General features: G+C 36.1%; 1 protein-coding gene and 1 non-coding gene across 5 annotated transcripts in view; one reads left to right on the top strand and one right to left on the bottom strand.

Annotated features, from left to right (window-relative positions):
* The window catches only part of HYCC2 (hyccin PI4KA lipid kinase complex subunit 2), a 73,295-nt gene that overhangs the window by 17,888 nt on the left and 29,876 nt on the right, over nt 1-25,531 (top strand). For 3 of the 4 annotated variants that reach the window (XM_033430185.2, XM_049712311.1, XM_033430193.2), the window contains 5 exons: nt 7,585-7,665; nt 8,625-8,726; nt 14,510-14,689; nt 18,837-18,917; nt 20,232-20,347. In XM_033430185.2, the coding sequence (XP_033286076.1) occupies nt 7,615-7,665; nt 8,625-8,726; nt 14,510-14,689; nt 18,837-18,917; nt 20,232-20,347 (530 nt within the window). In that variant the 5' untranslated portion in view covers nt 7,585-7,614. Of the gene's footprint in view, nt 1-7,584; nt 7,666-8,624; nt 8,727-9,462; nt 9,519-14,509; nt 14,690-18,836; nt 18,918-20,231; nt 20,348-25,531 lie in introns of those variants that run through there. The other variant, XM_033430207.2, reaches the window with a different exon arrangement.
* On the bottom strand, nt 18,363-18,469 carry LOC117201865 (U6 spliceosomal RNA). The gene has a single exon (XR_004483988.1). It is a non-coding gene; the product is annotated as a U6 spliceosomal RNA (small nuclear RNA).

Here is a 25,531-nt window from a genome sequence, read left to right as displayed (position 1 = left end):
AAGATAACTTATTAGTTTATAAATTTTTCCTAAAACATACGAGTCTTAATTTAAGTGATTTTCAGTGTTTTAAATATTTATCTAAAAACTTGTTCGTTTTGATTTTTTTTTTTTTTTTTTTTTTTTTTGTGGTACGTGGGCCTCTCACTGTTGTGACCTCTTCCGTTGCGGAGCCAGACTCCAGACACGCAGGCTCAGCGGCCATGACTCACGGGCCTAGCCGCTCTGTGGCATGTGGGATCTTCCCGGACCGGGGCACGAACCCATGTCCCCTGCATCGGCAGGCGGACTCTCAACCACTGCGCCACCAGGGAAGCCCTCGTTTTGATTTTTTAAGAAAGTGTTTATTTTTATGTGTGTAACAACAGCTAATTTGAAATAATGAAAAAGAATCACAGTCGCAGCAGGAAAATATAAACTTTTAACCCTTGAACAACACTGGTTTGAACTGTGCAGATACATTTATACTCAGATATCTTTTCAATAAATATCAATCATGCAGTACTACACAATGCATGGTTGGTTGAATCTGCTGATAAGGGAGGGCCAGCTCTGGGACTTGAGTATTGTTGGATTTTGGTATCTGCAATGGGTCTGGAACCAGTTGTCCACAGAAGATTATACTTAGGAATCAACTTAATTTGAATGTGTTGATCTATATGAAGAAAACACAAAATTTATACAGACATATAGAAGATTTTTATTAAAAAAATATTTATTTATTTGGCTATGCCGGGTCTTCATTGCAACACGCAGGATCTTTTAGTTGCGGCATGTGGGATCTAGTTATCTGACCAGGAATCAAACCCGGGCCCCCTGCATTGGGAACATGGAGTCTCAACCACTGGACCACCAGGAATTCCTAAAAGAAGATTTTTAATAAAGAGCAGTGCCATGCTTCTGTATTGGATAACTCAATTAGGTGAAGATGTCTCTTGAAATTAATTTGTAAATTTAATTCCAATAAGGATAGAGTATGGGAAAGAAACTTACCATTAGAAGTCTAATATTCAACTGGAAGAATAAGCAGGCAATAATAATAAAATACATTTTTAGGAAAAAGAATTATTATGGGACTTGTACTATTATAAAGTGCATTATAAAGCCACAGTAATTAAAATATTATAGTCCTGGTACCAAATTAATGGGAAAAGTAGCTCAGAAATAGTTCCAAATATATGTGGGACTTTTAGTGTATGATAAAAATAGTGTTGCAAGTTAGAAAAAAATGGACATGCAAACAAGGTGTTAGAACAACTGAGAAAACAGTTTTTATTGGGAGAAAACATTGTTAGATCTTAATCTCATATTGCATTCTAAAATAACTTTCAGGTTGTTTAAAGAGTAAACTATAGATGTGGTTTTTAACTTTAGAAGATTCAAGCCTTTACTAAACAAGCAGACTGATTTTTAAAATACAGTAAAATATATTGTGGTATCTTTTTTGCCATGCCTCTTTCAAATACATTACAGCATTCTGTGTATTAAATTTTTAATATTTTGGTAACTAGTACTCACTTGAATGTTCTGATACCGATTTTTGTTGTTCTAGTTTTAAAAGTCATATACATCATATAAACAAATGTAGAAAAATTGAGTTATTTAGATTTAGATTTTTTTTAGATTTCAGTGCTAAGGTATTAACTTTATAAATAGAGCAGGAAGAAATTATTTTGTATATGTAACAATCGTATGCTCTTTAAAATTATATGATGGATTATGGTTTTGAGAATTTATTTGTATTTGCATATGCTATTAATAATATTTATATCCTGTGACCTTAAAAATTCAAATTCAAGGGCTTCCCTGGTGGCACAGTGGTTGAGAGTCTGCCTGCCGATGCAGGGGACACGGGTTCGTGCCCCAGTCCGGAGGATCCCACATGCCGCGGAGTGGCTGGGCCCATGAGCCATGGCCGCTGGGCCTGCGTGTCCAGAGCCTGTGCTCCGCGGCAGGAGAGGCCACAACAGTGAGAGGCCCGTGTACCAAAAAAAAAAAAAAAAAAAAAATTCAAATTCAAGTTTTAGAATTTATACTACAGAAGATAACAATAGAAATACATAAGTATGTACAAGGATGTGTATTGCAGCATTTTTTTGTAATATAAGGAAGTTGAAAACAGATTTGTTTATTAGTAAATAAATAAGTTATGGGATTATACTTATAATTAATTACACCCATTAAAAAGAGTGAGCTTGAACTATAGGTCTTTCATATATTTTTGAGAATTGAAAGAGCAATTATAGAATACTATGTACAATGAACACAACTATATTTAAACTGTATACACACACATATACATACATGCATATACATAAACATGTATGTGAAGAAAAATACATACCAAATGGTTAACTCTGTTTATCTTTGTGGGTGGGGGAGGTAGTTAGGTTAAGTTCCTTTTTTTAATAGACATATACTATTTATAATAACTATTTCAAAATTATTTAATAATTGAATATCAACTATTCATATTTATAGCTAAGGATATTTGTAAAATTAGAGGTAATAGTTGTGGTACAGAGGAAGAATAGCTTTTTAAGTTTCCAGTAAATAAAAAGCAAAAATCAATCATTATTAAAATTCAGCAGTGGAAATAAAGGAGTTTTGTGTGTTTTTTTTAAGTTCCTATTTTCTTTATTTCGGAAGATAAGTCCTTTCTGTCACCACTAGAATGAAATTGTGGTTTTCTTCTTTACATGGTAGTATATTTATTGAAAGTATTTACCTCCTTTTCTGGAGTACTTCTCAAAGAGGACGTAAAATTCAGTCTATTTTTCCTCAGTCTTGTGGCCTGCTGAACTCATTAGTGATAATGAGGCGGTAGAAGGAGATGTTGTAAGTAATATCAACAAAACAGCCCCTCTTGTTTATACTTTCATAAGAGACTTGGGTTAAAAGGGAAATATTAAAGGGAGATTCAGATGTTAGAATTTATCCCTAAAAAAATTATTTCCAGAGAAAATAATGTAGGCATTGCTTTTACTTTTTATACTTTATTTGAAGCTTAATAAAAATGGAACCTACTTTATTTTTCAGGTACTTTGTAAATAAAAACCATTTTTATTATCAGTAGCTATTTTGTTTTTTTTTTTTTTAACTTCCAGAGACTTGACTTGACTTAGTAGGAACTCTCAGAGCAAGTGCTATATATAGCAAGCCTGGAATATTTTTAGTCTTCTTTTTCTCTTTTTCTTTTTTGAATTTCTTGTTTGTATTCTTCACCTAATTCTTTTTTTATCTTTTTTAATTTATTTTTGGTTGCGTTGGGTCTTTGTTGCTGTGCGTGGGCTTTCTCTAGTTGTGGCGAGCGGGGGCTACTCTTGGTTGCGGTGCGTGGACTTCTCATTGCGGTGGCTTCTCTTGTTGCAGAGCACGGGGTCTAGGTGCATGGGCTTCAGTAGTTGTGGTACGTGGGCTCAGTAGTTGTGGCTCGTGGGCTCTAGAGCGCAGGCTCAGTAGTTGTGGCGCACAGGCTTAGCTGCTCCGCGGCAGGTGCGATCCTCCCGGACCAGGGCGTGAACGCGCGTCCCCTGCATTGGCAGGCGGACTCCCAACCACTGCACCACCAGGGAAGCCCCTAGTCTTCTTGCTAATGGGAATTTTGCAGCTAGCTTTGAAAGAGTGTTCTCTACATCATAGCCAGGTAAGCCTTTCAAACCTTTAATCTTATCCTCAGTCACTTTCCATACTTAATGTAGACTAGAAGGTCTTGTTTATTATAACATCAGCCCATGCCTCTCTCTCTCTGCCCTCAACCATGCCCCTTGCTCTCTGTGCTCCTAACCACTTGGATATTCTTTCAGATTCTACATCTTCCTATGTTATTTTCTTGACACAGAACCTTTTATTTTTTATTTTATTTTTTTTTTGCGGTACGCGGGCCTCTCACTGTTGTGGCCTCCCCTGTTGCAGAGCACAGGCTCCGGACGCGCAGGCTCAGCAGCCATGGCTCACGGGCCCAGCCGCCCCACAGCATGTGGTGTCTTCCCGGACCGGGGCACAAACCTGTGTCCCCTGCATCGGCAGGCGGACTCCCAACCACTGCGCCACCAGGGAAGCCCCCACAGAACCTTTTTATATGCTGTTCCCTCTTTCTAGAATGTTCCTTCACTATTCCCCTTGACTCCTCCTGATCTTTGATATCTCAGTTTAAGTGCTACCTCAGAGAAACCTTCACCAGCACTAGGTTCCTTTGTTTTACGCTTTCGTGTACCTTTCCTTCTTACTCCTTGTCTCTGCAAAAATGTGTTTAGCCTCCTCCACTAGGGAAGTGCCCCATTAGAGTGAGTCTACATCTGATTCTGTTTACCATTGTACTTCCAGCTCCTAGCATAATGGCAGGTATATAGTTTTTGCTTAAGAAATACTTATGGGGGGGCTTCCCTGGTGGCGCAGTGGTTGAGAGTCCGCCTGCCGATACAGGGGACACGGGTTCGTGCCCCGGTCCGGGAAGATCCCACATGCCGCGGAGCGGCTGGGCCCGTAAGCCATGGCCGCTGAGCCTGCGCGTCCGGAGCCTGTGCTCCGCAACGGGAGAGGCCACAACAGTGAGAGGCCCGCGTACCAAAAAAAAAAAAAAAAAAGAAATACTTATGGGGGACTTCCCTGGTGGTCTGGTTAAGAATCTGCCTTCCAATGCAGGGAATATGGGTTCGATCCTTGGTCAGGGAACTAAGATCCCACATGCTGCAGAACAACTAGAGAGCCCTCGTGCCACAACTAAGATCCAACACAGCCAAAAATAATAATGAATTATTATTAAGAAAGAAAGAAAGAAATATTTATGGAATGGATTAATGAATTTCTGACTGAATCATTCCTTTGCTTTTTGGTCAGTTACCTCCTTGAGTTCTTTCTGAGAAGCTTCCAGGGGCAACTGCCTTAGGATATTTAGCCCATTATTTATAACTGAAAGTTATAATGTATGATGGATCTAGGCTTGTTATTTTATTTTTTATAGTTAAATTTTTTTTAAAGAGATGTAGTTTGCATAGAGCAAGATACACAGTAATGATAATTATGTCATGGAGTCCATTTTTAGGTGAAGTACTAGGTTATACAGAGTACTTAGTACTACTTAACTAATTGGTACTTGAAAGAAAAAAAGAAAATTCTGACAGTGATTTGAACAATCATTGTAGTAAATATAGGAACCTTACAAAATGACTTCTTTGAAGGACATTATCATTAGGAAGTGTAGTTGTGCTCTATTTCATAAAGTTATTTTTAAGAGTCTCATTTCTTCACGAGTTTATAACTTGGGAGTCCATATCTATTAATGGGCTTTAGTGAATCAGTGAACTTCCTGAAATTATTTGTAAAATCATGTACATGCAGGCATCATATTTATCTTTTTCTGAAGTAGGGATCAGTACATAGTTTTGCTCAGCTATCAAAGGTGGTCTGTAACTTTGTGCTTTTGCCCCGCCCCAAAAAAGGTTAAGAACCTTTTTTATATATCATGTATATTATGTATATCATGTATATATATCATAATATATCATGTATATTATGATTTGTATGTAGAGTTAGTTCATCGATCCTTTATTTTTCCCCCTTGAAGTTCATTATGGAACACTTCAAACCTATAACAAAGTAGAGTAGTGTAATGAAACTTGTATACCAGTTAGCTTCAGTGGTTATCAACTTACGGCCAGTCATATTTTATCTATACCTAATGCACTCTCCTCCTTTGGCTACCCTCATCCCGATTATTTTAAAGCAAATCCCAGGGCTTCCCTGGTGGCGCAGTGGTTAGGAATCTGCCTGCCAATGCAGGTGACACGGGTTCGAGCCCTCGTCCGGGAAGATCCCTCATGCTGCAGAGCAACTAAGCCCGTGCGCCACAACTACTGAGCCTGCGCTCTAGAGCCTGTGCTTCGCAACAAAAGAAAGCACCGCAATGAGAAACCCGAGCACCACAACAAAGAGTAGCCCTCACTCTCCGCAACTAGAGAAAGCCCGCCTACAGCAACAAAGACCCAATGTAGCCAAAAATAAAAACATTTAAATATATATATATATTTTTAAAAAGCAAATCCCAGATATCATTTCACCAGTAAATATTTCAGTGTGAATCTTGCAAGAGATAAACAATATTTTAAAAACCCTAACTATAGGGACCTCTATGGCTGTCCAGTTGCTAAGATTCTACGCTTCCACGGCCGGGGCGGGGCGGGGCGGGAGACAAGTTCGATCCCTGGTTGGGGCACTAAGATCCCACGTGCCACACGGTGTGGACAAAATAATAAATTGTATTTAAAAAATAAATAAGTAAAAAGCCTAATTATAATACCATTATCAAATATAAAAGTAACCTATAATAATTCCTTGAATTAGTATCATCCAGTATTAAGTAATAAGTCATACAATAAATCATGTTTAACCTTTTCCAATTGTGTTATGCTCTTTTTTATTGTTTGAATCAGTCCAAATAAGATTCATACTTTGGTTCTTGATTTTTCTTAACATATCTTTTAATCTGCTGTCTCTTTTTTCCTCTTGCAATTTATTTGAATAAATCCACCAGTCCATCTTAAGAGCATTTGCTACTTGAGAATAAGGGGTATTTCTTACTCCTTTTTGTACTCCTTGCTTATATAATGCTTGGTATAGTGTATTATATATGGATATTTAGGGAATGGAAGGGGTTTAGAATATCTGATTTCTTTTTTTTAGATAGAAATTTATTATGGAATATGACACATATTGTCTTTTTGATAAATATGTCTTTTTAATAAAGGAACTTTCATTTCATTTGCTCTGGAGACATTTCCCTCCCTGCCCAAGAAATTCCTTTTTTCTTTTGGTTACCTTTTGAGCCTTAAATTTAAAACCAAAAACCTTCTGTTATTTGTCTCACTTAAAATATAATACATACCAATTTTTATTTTTTTTTATAATTCAAAGTTACATAATTAGAATATCCTCAGTAATCCTTCCTTCAGAGGCCAACACTTAATAGTTTAGTATATATATTTTTCCTCCCAGCTTTTTCACATTTATATAATTTTTAGTGGAATTATTATAGCTTATATACTGTCGTACAACTTGCTTTTTCTATCTGGCTATTTTTCCATTTTAGAAAACATATAAATCTACCTACTTCAAAGGCCTTATTTCATATAATATATATATGTTTATAATCAGTTTGCTGTACATATAACCCTTGATTTCTAATTTTTTTACCTTTGTAAAAATCTGTCACAGTGTTCTATTATGTATAACTTTTTCCAGTTGTATGTGCCAGTTGTATATTTGGTAAAAGCTCTAGGCATAGACTGTGCATTTGTCTTGGGTAATGTGCAGTTTGATTTTACTTAGTAAACTTGTTTTTGCTACTTTGGAGTATAATTGGAAAATAGAAAAGCATTAGGAAAATAGATTTCAAACGTAACATTAAAAATAGAACTTATTTCTTATAAACAGTTCTGTTTTAATTGAACACTAGTCTAAAAGTAAGCCTCCTTATCTAAAATATACACTAGATGAGTTTCTCCTTTAGTGAAAGGCACACATCATTTACCTTTGATAGTTCCTGTAAGTAACACTGTCCTCAAGTTCAGTGCCTTTTTCTTTCAGAGAGAAAAGAGGAATAGAAGGTAGAAGAAGATGCTGGGATCTGAACGTGGCGTTGTGGAAGAATGGTTATCAGAATTCAAGGTAGATTGGATTGAGGATAAGAATGTGTCATATGATTCTATATATCAGTAATTCAGTTATACATGTTCATGGAAAAACTGAAACAAAAGTTATGAAGTAGGAATGGCAAAATATGAAATAACATGTTTCTGTAGCTGCACCTCTTTAAAAATTTTAGGCACTAATGTGAATAATGGCTAGAAGGTAATGTAAAAATGAAGCTAGTAAACTTGTTTTTGCTACTTTGGAGTATAATTGATATGGATTGATATCAATGGATTGATAAGGTGATATATAAATTTTAAGATATATTCAATAAAAGAGGGGAAGCCTCCAAGTTTTAATAAGGCACAGAAATGAGATTTGTGCCTTATATTTTTATTTCCTGTGATTAAAAAATCACTCATTAACTTGATTGAAAACTATATAATTTATAAACACTATGGAAATAAGTGTTTTGTGAACATAAAATACAAGAATTGAAATATATCCCACACTCAGGGACATCCCTGGCGGTCCAGTGGTTAAGGCTTCGCCTTCCAATGCAGGGGGTGTGGGTTTGATCCCTGGTTGGGGCGCTAAGATCCCACATGCCTCGCGGCCAAGAAAACAAAATGCAAAACTGAAGCAATATTGTACCAAATTCAATAAAAAGACTTAAAAAAATGCACACCTCATTAAAAACAAAAGTATTTATTGCACACTAATTTTTTAGACTAGATTATAAGGTGACTCATTTCAGCAAATCTTGGTGTAATGTGTGATTTCTAATCATTTCTCATTGTTGAGTAGTTAGAAGAATTATATAACATCCTAACTAATTTGTTTTATTAACTCTCATGGTTATTTCTTATATTAATTATTTTTACTTTTCTTAGTTGACTCAATTATAAATCTTTTCAAGAGGAACTCATAAAATAAAGTTTCTAACTTCTCAAATATTAAGTTCACTTTTGGTTTCCTTTGATGTTTTCTTTTAGGCATTACCTGACACTCAGATCACCAATTATGCAGCAACTTTACACCGGAAAAAAACACTGGTACCAGCCCTGTATAAAGTTATTCAAGATTCGAATAATGAGGTAGGAGAGTTTATAAGAAAAGTAATTTTAATGTAGTAATAATGAAATATGTGCACTAAAACACATATATATAAGTTTTGCAGTTTTCCTTCTTTTTTTTAAATCCTTCCAGTGGGACTGGAAAACTTTCTTTCTGCTATTTTTCATTCTGATAGTTGCTTTGGCTTTCCCCATGACCTCCCTCTCCATATTTTTTAATGTTTTGATTAAATTTGTTCCTGTTGAGGACAGTATGTTTTGATTCTTGATTTGAGTGACCACCATCTCAGTAGATTATTTATTTAATTTGCAACTTTTCTCTGTTTCCTGTTCTGGAATGTTTCCTTTCCTGGAGTCCAAATTTTAACCATATACTGATTGAGATTTATTAATTTTAAGTATTGTTTGCAGTCCTTTTATTGACGGTAAAGAACTATGTGTAATCACTCTAATTAGTGAATTCAGTCAAACTGGTAACATGAAATGATGCTGCTGTAAGTTTAGTTTGAAAATGATCAGAGAAAGCCTAAATAGTCAGGATCAGTAAACTTAGAATAACAGTTTCCTATTATTTAGCCTGTGCTAGAAGGGAAAAAAGGTGCAGCTATTGGCTCTATGTTTTAACTTACACAAAATACACACATTTTCTTTCCATTAACACAATAGTATGACATACAGTTTTATCACCACTGGATTCATGTATGCTTTAAAATGAAATGAAAGGAACACACAGGAAAGTAGCTTCTTATCTTCCCAGATACAGCCTCCAAGAGTGCCTCTGCTGTGTACTGAAGTGAGTTTGAAGAAGTTCAGGTAATCATCTCCTAACCAGCAGCTTAACTTAAAGTGCATCTTCATTTTTGTACTATCACTAAAAGCTTGCTTATTGACCTCTTTCTTTCCTATCTCCTAAACTTGGATTGGCTCTCAGTTGGGCTTGCATCTGTTGCTATTTGTAGCAGCAACCGCAGGATTCATTTGCTTCTTTTTCTCTTGCTATGTATTTTTGAATGTTTTATAACTTTAGGTATGGTAATGGACATATATGCATATCCTTCTTGGTCAGGAGTTTTCAAAATTCTGTGTGAATATTGAATGTATGTATCCCTTGTTTTGCACTGTCTTAACATTAAGCTTTGCTTATTAAAATGCATTTGTTTCATGCTTTCTCTTTAAATTGTAAGCTCTTCATGAGCAGTGGTCGTATATGCTATATCTGTTAACATATATATCTGTTAATTCCCTAGAATCCAGTATTTTATCATGTGCATAATGAACACTTAATAAATATTGATTAGAAGAATAGTGAAATATATGGGATTCTCTGGCGGTCCAGTGGTTGGAACTCCACGATTTCATTGCCAAGGGCACGGGTTCAGTCTCTGGTTGGGGAAGTAAGATCCTGCAAGCCACGCGGCCAAAAAAGAATCACCGGGGGGAAAAAAAAGAATAGTAAAATACGAAATGAGATTCTAAAATGCTGTCGTTTTCATTAGGACTCACAAGTATGTGAAATGTATTGGCTTCCATTTTTTCTTTTATGCTTTGGAAGCCGCGATATTATAAGAATTAACTCACTTTGTATTGTCATACTTCATAATACTAATGTGTGAGACTTTGTCAAGGCTAGAAATAGAAAAATTACAACTTGAGAGACTCAAGATCAAGACCCAGCAGTCATTATAATCAACCAGTTACTAGAACAGGTCTGTCTTTCCATCCTTTCTCCTGTCAGGTCATAAGATTCTAACCATGCATTCATACTTCAGAAAAACAGAGTGTTAAGTTCCGTAGACTCTCAAAGCAATTCTGGACTTCAGTTCTAGGAGGAGAACCCTTTTAGTCCTGATTTTGTTATATTCTGAAACATAAATGTATTATTTACTTAATAAGAAACAAATTTGCCTTAAATACCATGAAAGTTCTTAAGAAAGTATATTTCCTAGAAGTTCTTTTTTTGTTGTTTTGTTTTGTTTTGTTTTTTGGCCGTGCCATGTTGCACAAGAGAGATCTTAGTTCCCCAACCCGGGATCGAACCCGGGCCACGGCAGTGAAAGCGCTGAGTCCTAACCACTGGACCGCAAGGGAATTCCCAAAGAAGTTTAATATTACATATCATGGCCAACCTGTACTACAGCTCAAGTTTTAATCTCTAGACCAACATGTTGCTTTATTTTTCTCCTTTCCCTCCTTCCAGATCCCTTAGTCACTCTAGCAGTTCTTCCACTTCAAGGAGACCATTAAACCTATTGCTTTTTTATGATTTGGTTGTCCTTTTTCCTCCCTTCAATGTCTCACTTCCTTCAAATGTCTCACTTGCCTCTTTTCTTAGCTAAATTTTCTTGATCCATCATTACAGTCATTCCCTTGCAAACATTCTGAGCTCCTTTGCCTGTCATTCCCTTAGTTCATATTCTTTGGGCAAAATCTCAACACTGGATAAAACCCAGCCATCCACTTCATGCCTGTACCTGAGCGGCTGAACGTACCTGGAAAAAACACAATTTTGTTAACTTTTTCCATTTAAATGCAGGACTAAAAATCATAAATGAGCACATAATATTTCATTGGTACAACTGTCCCAGTGTTCATTTTATACCTTCTCTTTCCTCACACTTACTGCCCTTCCTCCTCATTTTCAGTTTGCCTTCTGTGTCATTATAAAAGAAGAAAATAGTTGGAAACTCTATTCTCCCATTCAAATCTACCACTCTACCAGCATCTCTACCCACACTCTCCTGCCATTTCTGCTGTTCGGTAGATGAAGTGTCTCAGGTTGTATCAAAGGCCATCTCTTCCACTTAGGCCTGAATCCCATCTTCTCTAACTACCTCAAAGATTGCTACTGCAGTTATCCCCTCCCTTTCCTATGTCACTGATTCCTTTTTTCTTAAAACAGCAGTGTTTTTTTTTTAATTAATTAATTAATTTATTTTTGGCTACGTTGGGACTTCATTGCTGCGTGAGGGCTTTCTCTAGTTGTGGCGAGCACGGGCTACTCTTCATTGTGGTGCACAGGCTTCTCATTACGGTGGCTTCTCTTGTTGCAGAGCATGGGCTCTAGGCGTGTGGGCTTCAGTAGCTGTGGCATGTGGGCTCAGTAGTTGTGGCTTGCAGGCTCTAGAGTGCAGGCTCAGTAGTTGTGGCGCCCAGGCTTAGCTGCTCTGTGGCACGTGGGATCTTCCCGGACCAGGGCTCGAACCCATGTCCCCTGCATTCGCAGGTGGATTCTTAACCACTGTGCCACCAGGGAAGTCCCTGTCACTGATTTTTTTTTTCCTTTCTGATGAAAGGAATATGATAAACAACCATATTCTATTTTTTAAAAAACCTTCTTTGATTTGCCTCCTATTTTATTATCTACCCCATTTTTCTGTCCTTCTTCCCAATGAACTTTATAAAGTATTGCTTATTCATAGTCTCTGTCTACTTGTGCCAATTTCCTCACCTCATATTTTTTCTTTGACCCACTCATATTTGGGTTCAGTCTCCATTATTCCACCCAAACTGCTCTCAATGCATTCATCATATGGCATGCCTCTTAGTAATTATCATGTCAAAACTATTTGCTAAGTTTGGGGAAGGTGTAAATTATTCTTAAGCTTTTATTTAACGAGACGATAATGATTTTTAACACCTTTTGCTGTGGGTGATAGCACCATTTAGGGGAGGTCATTTCTGACACTGAAAAATTGAGAACATGATGGCATGATAACATATGCTTAGAATTAAAGATTTTAACAGAGCACATTGGCAGGTTTTTAACAGTCTTATTTTGCAGTGGAGTTGATGAAAATTTACTGGATTGCCAGCCACTCCTCCCTCCTTTTAAAAAAAAGCAGAGTAATAATTTTGGTAACTCTGTATATCTTTGCAATGCTTAGTAAAGTATAGTCTCTACATGCCAATGTACTTGCTGTTGAGGAAGGAAAATAAGGTCTTTATGACGTAGACAAATTGTAATTGTACCATGGCCAGTGAAATTTAGAGAAGGCAATTTTAGAGTCTTTTACTAAAGAGGAAAGTAGATTTGAAACATGGACATATATTTTTAATACATAAATTTATGAGAGCAACAATGTTTAATTGTCCTAAGGAGCTGAATATTGTTGTCAGTACTTTACAAAGTTGCCAGCAGTTGACCATTTTCAAAAGTTTATTACTTCGTTATTGGCACTACATGGACTACACTATTTGTAATTAAACAACACTCACCTCCTCCTCCACTTCCATCCGGTATAAGAAATGCGGTATAGTGAGAACATCAACTTGGTGTCAGAAGATTTGAATTCTGGTGTCTTTCTCTGCTACTAATTTCTGTAACCTTGGGCAAATTGTCTGACTGGTCTAGACTTCCGTGTAAAGGGAGAGTTGGAATGTTTTTTAATATTTTAAATCCTATGAGAGTGATTTCATATAAAGAGCTTAGTAGTTACTAGACTAGGTGTGTAAATTTTTTTAGCTTTAAAGTTGTTTGTTAAGAGCTAAGCTTAAGTCATCTAAGTATATTAACTGTACAATCAACATAGGATTTGTTGACTTTTAATTTAAAATTTTGAAAGTAATGACTTTATTTTAGAGTGCTAGATTATTACAGACATATATAACTACATTCAAGCAGATATACAAATGTATATATATATTATTATAATCATTCAGAATAGAAGTAAGCATATAAATTACTGAATCGTTCTTTTTTTTTAAAAACTAGTGTGACACTATTATATATAAAGTAGATAACTAATAAAGACCTACTGAATAGCACAGGGAACTCTACTCAATACTCTGTAATGACCTATATGGAAAAGAATCTAAAAAGAGTGGATATATGTATATGTATAAGTGATTCACTGTGTTGTACACCTGAAACTAACACAACATTGTAAATCAACTATACTCCAATAAAAATTTTTTAAAAACAAAACAAAAGCTAGTGTTAAATTTTTTTATAGTTTCCTCTCAGTGTTTTATCTGCATTTTAAAATCATAGCCAGTTTTGTGAAGTCTGCAGTTATTCTAACAAAACCAGTCTAAATTAGCAGTACAAGTTTAGGGGAAAAGGGGAGGTTTGTTTAAACTGCTCATTTTCTTCAGTTTTTAAGATTATGAAGTTCCTTATAAGTCATATTGTATGATATCATATGAAAAATTATCCAGTTAAACATTGGAAAAGCTATTTCTGTATACTTATACTTCCTCCTTTTCAAAATCTTTCCAATAAATATAATTAGTAGAATTTGTCAGTCTTAAAACATAGAAGTAATCTGTTTTACTTGTATGTATTTAAAATATTAATGAGCATTTTGTATGTCCAAATATTATGTATTGCCAAGTCCCTTTATCTACTGAGTGGTATATAATTTGTTTAAATCATAGTCTTAAATTGAGATTTAAAGTTTATTTCCAACAAGATTATTTGAAATTATTTTCTTCCAACAGAAACTTTTAAAAATGGAGGATAGTAAGGTTTGGTAATAACAGAAAAGGAAACTCACTAAATATAAAGTAGTACATTGGTTAAAGAACTAATTATCTAATAAGTTTAATAGTACAGTGTATTGAAAGATATGTTGTTATTATCTGGGCACAAAGTACTTCTTGCAGTTACTGGATTGGTCAGTTTAATGTGTAGTCTCTGAGTTATTAAATAGAGATTGAGGTTCTGGTTGCATTGATTCAGAATAAGCAAAAATTAATGTTGAGAATTTATTTTAAAAATATTATACAAGTATATGTGCCTAAAAAAAAATTACAGTTACAGCCAAAAGAATGGAAATAACTGATGCACTTTATTTTCTTCTTAGCTCCTGGAGCCTGTCTGCCACCAGCTGTTTGAGCTCTACCGTAGCTCTGAAGTTCGACTTAAGAGGTTCACACTGCAGTTCTTGCCAGAATTGATGTGGGTTTATTTACGGCTTACAGTTAGCCGAGACAGACAGAGTAATGGTTGCATTGAAGCACTACTTTTAGGAATTTACAATTTGGTAAGTGGAAAATGATAGTTTGGGAAATTTTAAGTATTTTTTAAAGTCCTCTGAAATAATACTTGAAGAATATTTAGAGGAAAATAAATTTAAATGTCTCTTGAATAACTTATTTGAATTAACTAAATTGAGTACAGTAATTGAGTACAGTAATTAATAAGTAATTGCTGGTAATGCATTTTATAAAGTAGGTGAAACTTATAATTGATAGCATTATTAATATTTTATGGCTTATTTTTCTAATTATTTGATTGATATTTATGAATGCCTTGCATTTAATTTTTTTTAATTTATTTTTAATCATTTGATAAAACATTATGTATTTGATACATTATTTATGAAACTTTTTCTTCTAAGGAATTCTTAAATACCTTAAACGTTATTATTCTGTTGTTTTTTTTTTTCCTCCTGGTGCCCAGTTTAGAACATTGGTATTGAAATTCCTGCCCTTTGAATTCTTATATTCTGTGTATTCCCTGTAAACAGATGCTCCATATATTAAAGTTAAGTTTGTAGTTGAGAGGTACCTCAACCAAAGTACCTCACAAAACATTGAATCTCACAAAAAATAAATATTCTTCTGCACCAGTGCTCATTCCTCTAAGTATTATCCCTTAAAAAATCATTAAAAAACGTTTCCATCACTAGAATCTGAAGGACGGAGCCTGGCCTGTGGAATCACTTGTATTTTGTTTAAAATCAGGTACTGTCACTTACTGGCTGTTTTAAATTTAAGCAAGTTACTTAATATCTTGACTTCAGTTGCCTCATCCTGTAAAACAGAAATAAAACATTGTTAGTAGGATTGAAAGCAATTAGAAGAACCCAACATGTTTCCTGAGGTGTTTATCGAATGTTTACCACTATTATTATAAATAGTAGTAGTAATAGTTATACCATAATTAAAGATGGGTTTTTTTAATGAAAAGCTGGTGTAGGTATAAAATTCTTTATTTTGCTACCTTGCCTGATTTTTTCTTTTAAAGTAGGAAATTTGTTTCACATATCACTGTATTTCTAGTGCTTAGCAAGGCACTTAGTAAATTTTGATTTAAAAATTGAGTTTAGTGTTTTAGATTGTGTTTGACATTAAGCTATCATTTGTCTTGTTTAATGTAATAAAATTCAGTAGTGGGACAAATGAAGCAAAAAGTTTTGTATAGTGGGATGCCTGACAAGTTCTTGACAGTACTTGTTGGTGCTATGGTTTAATTATCTTTTGGTATCTCAAAAATAGTGTACTGTTTTGGGCTTCCCTGGTGGCGCAGTGGTTGAGAGTCCGCCTGCCGATGCAGGGGACACGGGTTCGTGCCCTGGTCCAAGAGGATCCCACGTGCTGCAGAGCAGCTGGGCCCGTGAGCCATGGCCGCGGAGCCTGTGCGTCTGGAGCCTGTGCTCCGCAACGGGAGAGACCACAGCAGTGAGAGGCCCATGTACCGCAAAAAAAAAAAAAAAAAAAAAATAGTGTACTGTTTTAAAAATGCTCAATTATATATCAGAAATGTAACATCAGGTTTCTGTCTTCTTTTAATTCCCTTGATACCTGTGTTCTCTCTTCTCTGTGGTTCTCGATTTTTCTTACCACACTGGATTTCTTTTATATATTAATTTCTCTTTTGTTCTTCTTTTCTCACTCCAGCATTTCTCCCTTGCTTCAGTAGCCCAAGAGAGAGTTTTATATTGCCCTCAACTTAAAAAAATTTCATAACACCCTTCTCCACAGATGTATACACAGATATAAATAAAAAGTATTTGGCTTAATTTGAAATTTAGGAGTAAAAATTAAAATTTTATTGCCTAACTTAAATCAGGCCCATTCATCTTAGCATAGATGTTCTCTGAGGCACAGTGGCCCAGATGTGGTGGTAACTATTTTGCCTACAGAGTAGTTAAATGATCTTTCTAGGGATTTTTAAACCATTTTCCTGCCAAAATTAGAGGTATGGCCATTGTTCACATGTAATTGGTACTCTCCTGTGACATATTAAACCCCAAAACTAGCCCTATAGGGAAGTTCTTTTGGGTTTGTGTCTTGGTGATGATAGTTGGGTTTTTTTCCTGTTGTTTCTTCCTCTTATGCTGTGCAACTACTCAGTCTCTCTCTGACTACCTTCCTTCTAGGGCAGTCTTCTCTGTCTGTATTTTATGCCAGTTATGTATACTAATATGAGTTTTAAAAGAAACAGGCTAAAGACAGTACAGAAAAGGAGTGATGCAGGAGGAGCATTTCACCTCTCTAATTGCTGGCGTCTGTAGGCAGTTTTTTTTTTTAAACATTATTAGATTTTTTTTTTTTTTTAATAGGATCTCATATCTATTCTTTTGGTGGTGAGTGCTGCACTGGGTTTTCCTTGCTGCCTGCAGGCTTTCTCTAGTTGCGGCAAGAGGGGGCTACTCTTCGTTGGTGGTGCGCGGACTTCTCATTACGGTGGCTTCTCTTGCTGTGGAGCACGGGCTCTAGGCATGTGGGCTTCAGTATTTGTGGTGCGTGGGCTCAGTATTTGTGGCTCATGGGCTCTAGAGCGCAGGCTCAGTAGCTATGGCGCACCGGCTTAGTTGCTCCGCGGCATGTGGGATCTTCCCAGACCTGGGCTTGAACCCGTGTCCCCTGCATTGGCAGGTGGATTCCCAACCACTGCACCACCAGGGAAGTCTGTAGGCAGATTTTTATTGATACCTGTAGAAGATTGGCGGTGCCAGAGACTGTAGAAATAGATGCTGTTGACCTTTTCTGTGAAAGATAAAGTGCTTTTAAAAATCACAGGAATGTTTTTGTAGTCAGTAAAAACCACTTAAGTATGAACTTATGATTAATCACTTGGACTACTATTAATTATGTTAATATGTAGCTTATTTCAGGTCATTAATTTATTGCTGAATAATTGTCAGATTTTCTTTTAGTTAAGATTCATCCTGTGTTACAACAGTGTTTTTCCTTTTTTTTTTTTCTGTGAATTTATTTATTTTTGCTGCACGCAGGCTTTCTCTAGTTGTGGTGAGCGGGGGCTACTCTTCGTTGAGGTGTGCGGGATTCACATTTCGGTGGCTTCTCCTGTTGCGGAGCATGGGCTCTAGGTGCACAGGCTTCAGTAGTTGTGGCTCACGGGCTTAATTGCTCCATGGCATGTGGGATCTTCCCTGACCAGGGCTCGAACCTGTGTCCCCTGCATTGGCAGGCAGATTCTTAACCACTGTGCCACCAGGGAAGCCCTGTGTTTCATATTTTAATAAGTGTGGAATTCTTGGCTAAAACCTTTCATTTTAATTTTTTATGTGGTGATTCTACCTTTAGCTTTCTGAGGAACCTCCATACTGTTTTCCGTGGTGGCTATACCAACTTACCTTCCTACCAACAGTGTAGGAGGGTTCCCTTTTCTCCACAACCTCTCCAGCATTTGTTATTTATAGACTTTTTAATGATGGCCATTCCGACCAGTGTGAGGTGATATCTCATAGTTTTGATTTGAATTTCTCTAATAATTAATGATGTTGAGCATCTTTTCATGTGCCTACTGGCCATCTGTATGTCTTCTTTGGAGAAATGTCTATTAAGGTCTTCTACACGTTTTTCGATTGGGTTGTTTTTGTTGTTGTTGAGTTATATGAGCTGTTTGTATATTTTGGAGATTAAGCCCTTGTCTGTCGCATCACTTGCAAATATTTCTCCCATTCCAAAAATATGGAACACTTTACGAATTTGCGTGTCATCCGTGTGCAGGGGCCATGCTAATCTTCTCTGTATCATTACAATTTTAGTATATGTGCTGCCGAAGCGAGCAGTGATTTTAATCTTTTAAATTCAGTCATGTTTCAACTAAAAGATCTGATCACTTGTAATCTCCCTAGCCTGTATGTAAATTTATCATGAAATTTGTGCACCTACTTCATGTCTTTGTTGTCATGGTGTATTTGATTGATTGTAGTATTATATCTTTCAGTGTCTCTCAAAGGATAACTCAACTACCAAAGTGTACAAAATCTGCTAATAGGTTAGAAAAGATACACTAGGGTAATAATATTTTTATATATTACTATTTCTAAACATTCTCCTCAATTGCCAGTGATATATTTGTTAAGAAAGTAATTATTATTTCTTTTAATATAGTCCTGTGATTATTTCATTATCTCTATTTTATTTTAACCATAGGAAATTGCTGATAAAGATGGGAACAATAAAGTTCTGTCTTTTACTATCCCTTCCTTATCCAAGCCTTCAATATACCATGAGGTAAGTAAGACTGGAAAGGTAGAATTTTTAAAAATTATGTTGAGTAAAAGTCAATTTCTTACTAGAGATAAATGTTCCTAACACATCTTTACTGATTTGTTTCTTAATGGAGATGTTTGTTATTAGTGATATAAAGCTGAGCTGTTGTCAAGGGAGAGAGAATGTAATTAATGGAAAATTTTCCTCTAGTTCTGGTTTATTTCTTTTTCATTCTTCTACCAGTATCATTTTTGGCCTTTTTTTTTCAAAAATATTTTCAAAAATCTTCTTTTAATTTTTTTGTCTTCCATATTAATTAGAAATCATCTATGTTAGATTGATTTATTTTCATTATTTTTTAGGAAAATAATTACACTTCTGATTTTTGCTTATATTTGTTTGGTTGAAGATTGTGAGAACACTGATAATTATATAGGTAGATGACTCCTGTTGAGCTGAACTCCTTCTGCCTGCTCTCTTTAAGGACATAGGCTTTGAAGCAAGCTTCTTGTCTGTAGTGGCCTTCAGTGCATAAACTTGAGGAAAGCGCTTAAAGAAACTTTACCAGTAGTGTAAAAATTGAAATCCATTTTCTTACCAACAAACAGTATCCAGTTGCCTCATAGCTCTGTGCAACTATTTATTTTCTTAATTAATTCTCCTGGGGCTTTGTTTTGTGTTGAAAATAGAATGCCTCCTATTTAACCAGGGCTGATTTTAGCATAGAACATTTCTGAGTAATAGATTTTAACTGTGTTCCATGTATCAAGTTAAAAAATAAAATGGAGGGTAGTGAAAAGTTTACAAATGGATGGTTCTTCTAACTTTAGAAACATGAAATCAATTATGTCACTATTAAAGAGACATTTGATCATAGTATTCTTGTTTGTGTTCCATAATTATAACTCTCTGCACCTTGCTTTCTTCAGTGTGGAATGAGATTAATGAGAGCACCAACCTTCCTGAAGTTAGAAAGACCTCCAGGTTTGAATGCATAGTCCCCAAGAGTGCTCTGAGTTCTGGAAACAAACAAATTAAAGTTGATTCATTTGTAGCCTTTATTCTTTTCAGCGACTTTTCTTATTCTGTCCTAAATATAGATTCATTCCATAATATTTCAAAAAACAAAGCACTGTATTTTTAGTTTTATATATTGTATAAATACTTTTTAAAAGGAGCTGTAGAATGTATATAATAGAAAAATGGAAGAGGTTTTGAAACGGAAGAAATGGTCTGAAACTGTCTTTTGTTGAGACAGGATTAAATATCCTCACATGATATAGATTTTTACTTCATTTTAGAGACACAGTCTCATACTTTACCTTGTTTTTGTAGCCCTCAACAATTGGATCCATGGCTTTGACAGAAGGGGCATTGTGTCAGCATGATCTCATCAGGGTTGTTTACAGTGATCTTCATCCACAGAGGGAAACATTCACTGCACAAAACCGGTAATGGTCAAAACTGTAGACAGTAGGGCTTCCCTGGTGGCGCAGTGGTTGAGAGTCCGCCTGCCGATGCAGGGGACACGGATTAGTGCCCCGGTCCGGGAAGATCCCACATGCCGCAGAGCGGCTGGGCCCGTGAGCCATGGCCGCTGAGCCTGCGCATCCGGAGCCTGTGCTCTGCAACAGGAGAGGCCACAACAGAGAGGGGCCCGCGTACCGCAAAAAAAAAAAAAAAAAACTGCAGACAGTAAAAATTGTTAATTTATGCTTAATAGTTATCTACAATTACTTTGGTTCAGGTTTGGTGTGATAAAAGACAAAAGTTAAATATGTCATACTAGTGAAATACATCATAGCAGTGAAATACTCATCCATAAACGTAGCAGCTCTTTGTTGATCAATAGAGAGTTGTTCACAGGGGCCCATCTAGGTGATAGATAGAATCTGGCAGATTGTCAGGTGGTGCCAAAGTTGGCCCTAGGGAAAAAGAGGTTTCCTGCCTCCCTGCTTATGAGTACTATAAGTACTTCTTTCCATTCCCTTGGTAGCATGTTTCTGCACAAATCATTTGCACCTTATTATGGAACTCTTCTGGCACTTATAATGGAACTCTTCTGGCACTTATTATGGAACTTTTCTGGTGTTTTTCTGACATTACCCAAGATATTATGGGTATTTCACATTTCAGGATTATTTTATGTTTCAGTCATGGGGGCAGTCTCACTTCATACCCATTGGTAAGCAGGTTGTCTCTCAAATGGAAATTTTCTGGTCCCAAATCCCAGAAGTTGTTGCTAGGTGGCACTTACTGGCTTCTGCCATAAGCTCAAGTCTGTATTCCACATAGGGCTGTTGTTCAGCAAATTAATGACCTTGTAGGCTTGGACAATCTTATTGATCCCAGTTTAGCATGTTCTATTAATATTAGAGGAAGGATGGATGGATTTACATGGCTTCTGTTTTACAATACTAGATAGGGGAAGTGTTTCTCAGACACAGACACAATATCTGTTCCCATAATGCATTCAGGTAAATGAGACACAGTCACTTCACATAAAGTTCACCCAAACTTTCACCTTAATCCTATCAATCATCGCAGTCTTATAGCCTTTCAATCTAGCCATTACCAACAAAGAGAGCCTGTGTCACCAGCCTCCACTCTAAACAACTTATCAGGTATGACATAGGTTACTTCCCAGAAGCTGAGGGCAAAGGCTAAAACTTTCTTTGGGCAAGGCCAAATTTTTTACCATACATTGCCCTGCATGGTTATTGTGAGCAGTAAATGGGATGATGCTTAAAACATGCTTAGCACAGTGCCTGGAACATAATATATGTTAGTGATATTGTTATTATTATTTTTTTTACAAAATGTTTGTTTATTTATTTGGCTGTACTGGGTCTTAGTTGCGGCCTGCGGGATCTTTGGGATCTTCGTCGTGGCACGTGGGGATCTTTAGTTGCGGCATGTGAACTCTTAGTTGTGGCATGTGGGATTAGTTTCCTGACTAGGGATCAAACCCAGGCCCCCTGCATTGGGAGTGCAGAGTCTTAGCCACTGTACCACTGAGGAAGTCCCGATACTATTATTTGTTATATAATATTTTATGTTCATAGTAAAATAGTACTCTTATCTTATTGGTTATAATATTAGAGTTATGGAAGGACTATAGGATCAAGCAGATTTCTAAATTATTGACCTTTGATCAAGTGCTTCAGTCTGGAATTCCAGTTCTTCTTAAGGGTCTTTCCAATATTACACATATGATAGAAAACACAGTGGCTTCCCTTGTTTCCTAACATATTAGAATTCAGCTTTAGTGATTGTTCTTTATTAGCCAGCAGGGTGCTGTATAACACCTGGAGAAGGCCTTATCCCAACTTAAAGTAACAACTTAATTTTTTTCTATACAGTTATGTTGGGGTACTCAAATCATTTAATAATAGAAAATGTATATTAGAATAGTGGTTCATAAGTACTGTTTGCAGACTAGTTTGCATAAATCATCTGGTTACCTGATTCCCTTTTTGTTTTCTCATTTTAATTTTTTAAAGTATAACAATATATACTTGTGGTACATTTAAAATAGAACAGAGTATAAAGTAAAAATAGGCAAGAGTACAAAGAGAAAAGTATATGTCCTCTTCCCTCTAACCACCCATTTCTACTCTCAGTAGTTAAATTATTAGCAGTTTTTTATGTGTCCTTCCAGAAAATTTTCATGCATGCAAAAGCATATATTCAGCCTTAAACACTTGCAGACCCATACACACTGGATTCATTTGTTTTTTTTTTTTTTGGCCATGCCACGTGGCATGCGAGATTTTAGTTTCCCCCACCAGGGATTGAGCCCGCACCCCCTGCAGTGGAAGCGTGGAGTCTTAACCACTGGGCCACCAGGGAAGTGCCCATACTATCAGTTTTTAACCACTCTCATTCTGACTAAAATTTAGATTTTTTCCAGTTTTTTTAAACACTCTTATAAGGAACACAATATTTTTTGTATAAATATTTGCATGGGAGCACCAAAGTATCTGTAAAATAAATTCCTAACAGTGAAATTGCTGTGCTAAAGAATGTCTGCTTTTTCAGTTTGAGTTAGTATTGCCAAATTACCCTCCCCCAAACCAATGGACTAATTGAATCTCCTACAAGTAGTTTGGGAGTACCTCTTTCCTCATACTAACCCCCAGTACTGGATATTTTCAAATTTTTTAATCTTTGCCAATCTGAACATTAAAAATTGATGTCACATTATTTTACTTAGCATTCCTTTAATTATGACTAGGCTTGAATGCTTTTAATATGTTAATTCATTAAGTATTTTTCTTGACCTGTGAACTGCATATTCATGTCCTATGTCCATATTTCTTTTGTTTTCATATTTTTTATTGAACTGTGTATTTTTTTTTCTAGTGATTGGCAAGGATTTTATTTGTTTATTTATTTATTTTGTTTGTTTGTTTGCACCGAGAGGCTTGCGGGATCTTAGTTCCCCAGCCAGGGATTGAACCCGTGCCCTCTGTAGTGGAAGCACGGAATCTTAACCACTGGACCGCCAGGGAATTCCCCGAGAGTTTTTTAAATATTGAGGAAACTGCACTGTGTTTTATACTTGTACATTTTAAGTTAATTACTGACTTTTAAATTTATTTTAAATTAAGATATAATTCACATACCATAAAATTCACCCCTTTACAGTATACAATTCAGTGATATTTAGTGTATTCACAAGCTTGTGCATCCACTACCACTAGCTAATTCCAGGATGTTTTCATCACACTAAAAAGAACTCCCCTTTCCTTTCTCCCCAGCCCCTGGCCACCATGTATCTCACTTTCTATCTATATGGTTTTGTATATTTTAGACATTTCATATAAGTGGAATTATACAGTATGTGGCCTTTTGTGGTGTCTGGTTTCTTAACATGTTTTCAAGTTTCGTTTATGTGGTAGTGTATAGTTCCTTTGTATGACTGAATAATATTCCATTATGACAATATACATTTTATTTATCCATCCATCCATCAATTGATGGATATTTGGGTTATTTCCAGTTTTGGAATATTTATGAATAATACTGCTGTCAACATTTGTTTGTTTACAAGTTTTTGTGTAAACATTTTCAGTTCTTTTGAGCATATACCTAGTAGAATTGCTGGGTTATATGGTATTTATTTCATTTTATTTTACTTTATTTTATTTTTATTTTATTTTTATTTTTTGGCTCCACCACATGGCATGAGGAACTTCCCTGACCAGGGATCGAACCCGTGCCCGCTTCAGTGGAAGTGCAGTGTCTTAACCACTGGACCACCAGGGAAGTCCCTATATGGTATTTAACTTAATACTTAACTTTCTGAGGAACTGTCATATTGTTTTCCAGAGTGGTATACCATTTTGCATTCTCACCAGCAGTGTATGATAGTTCCAGTTTCTCAGCATCCTCACCAATACTTATTTTCCATCTTTTTGATTATATCCATCCTAGTGGGTATGACAATTGGTATCTCATTATTGTGCTATTGTTTTGTCTTTGCTGTATATTTTACTTTTTTGTATAGCTGACTGTATCAGTAATACGCATACACACACACCTTTTTTTTTTCAGTTAAATATGCATTAATCCTACAGAGCTTATTAAGAAGAACTGCAATCTCCAGCTCCCTCTCCCTTCCACTTCTCCCTTCCCAGATGTAACAACTTTTAACCAGTGGTTTTCAGCCAGGGCACTTCTGCCCCCCAGGGAACATTTGGCAATGTCTGGAGACTTGTTTGGTTGTCACAACTGAGTGGGAGGGAGGACTGCTACAGGCATCTCAAGTGTAAAGGTCAGGGATGCTGCTCAACATCCTGCCATGCCTGGGCCAGCCCCCCACAGCAAACACTTATCTAGCCCCAAATGCCAATAGTGCTGAGGTTGAGAAATCTTGCTTTTAATATTTACCTCCACTTCTTTGAGTAATTTACTGCTTTTTAATGTTTCACTTTGGGGCATTATCTAATAACTTATCTCTAGGAAAGGTAAAAATTTAGGTTGTTACCTCTCTCATTGTCCTATCTTATGTTGTAATTATGGGGAACTCATTATTTAGATTTCTCATCATTATGAATGATCATTGTTCATCAGAGCTATTCAGGCTGAGCTTTGTGATTAGTTTATTACTTTTCCTTTCCTGCATATCTTTTTGTTTTCCTTGAAGTTCATTGTTGGCCTTTTGTTTTCTTTGTTTACTATGTGCTTTGTAATTCAACCCTGCAAATTTTCTATCAGTTTTCTACATAGCCTTCCAAGACTTCATTTACACCAGTTATTTTCTCAGTTTTATCTCAGAACCTTTTGACTTACTCCAATCTGGACTGTGTTGCCCTCTTTGCCTGGTGTACACATTATCTTGGGATCTCCCCTCACTCTTATCCTGGGAATTCTCTTTGTCTTTTTCCTCTGTGGATGGATCCACTGTTTCCTGCACCCTATATCCTCATTCTTTGTTCTTAGTATTCTGAAATTCCATGGTGGTATTTCTTGGTGTGGGTTTATTTTCTCCTTTGTGCTGAGCACTATGTGGACCTTTTCTATTTAGAAACTCATGTCCTTCAGACTGGGAATTTTCTTGAATTATTTTTGTTAATTAGTTTAGGCTCCCCATTTTATCTGGTCTTTTACTATTTGTCTTTTATCTATCT

This window comes from Orcinus orca, chromosome 7 (assembly GCF_937001465.1).
Source record: "Orcinus orca chromosome 7, mOrcOrc1.1, whole genome shotgun sequence".
In the NCBI taxonomy this organism is placed as follows: Eukaryota; Metazoa; Chordata; class Mammalia; order Artiodactyla; family Delphinidae; genus Orcinus; species Orcinus orca.
The sequence above is the reverse complement of the archived record's forward strand: the minus strand, read 5'-3'. Positions and strand labels throughout refer to the sequence as shown.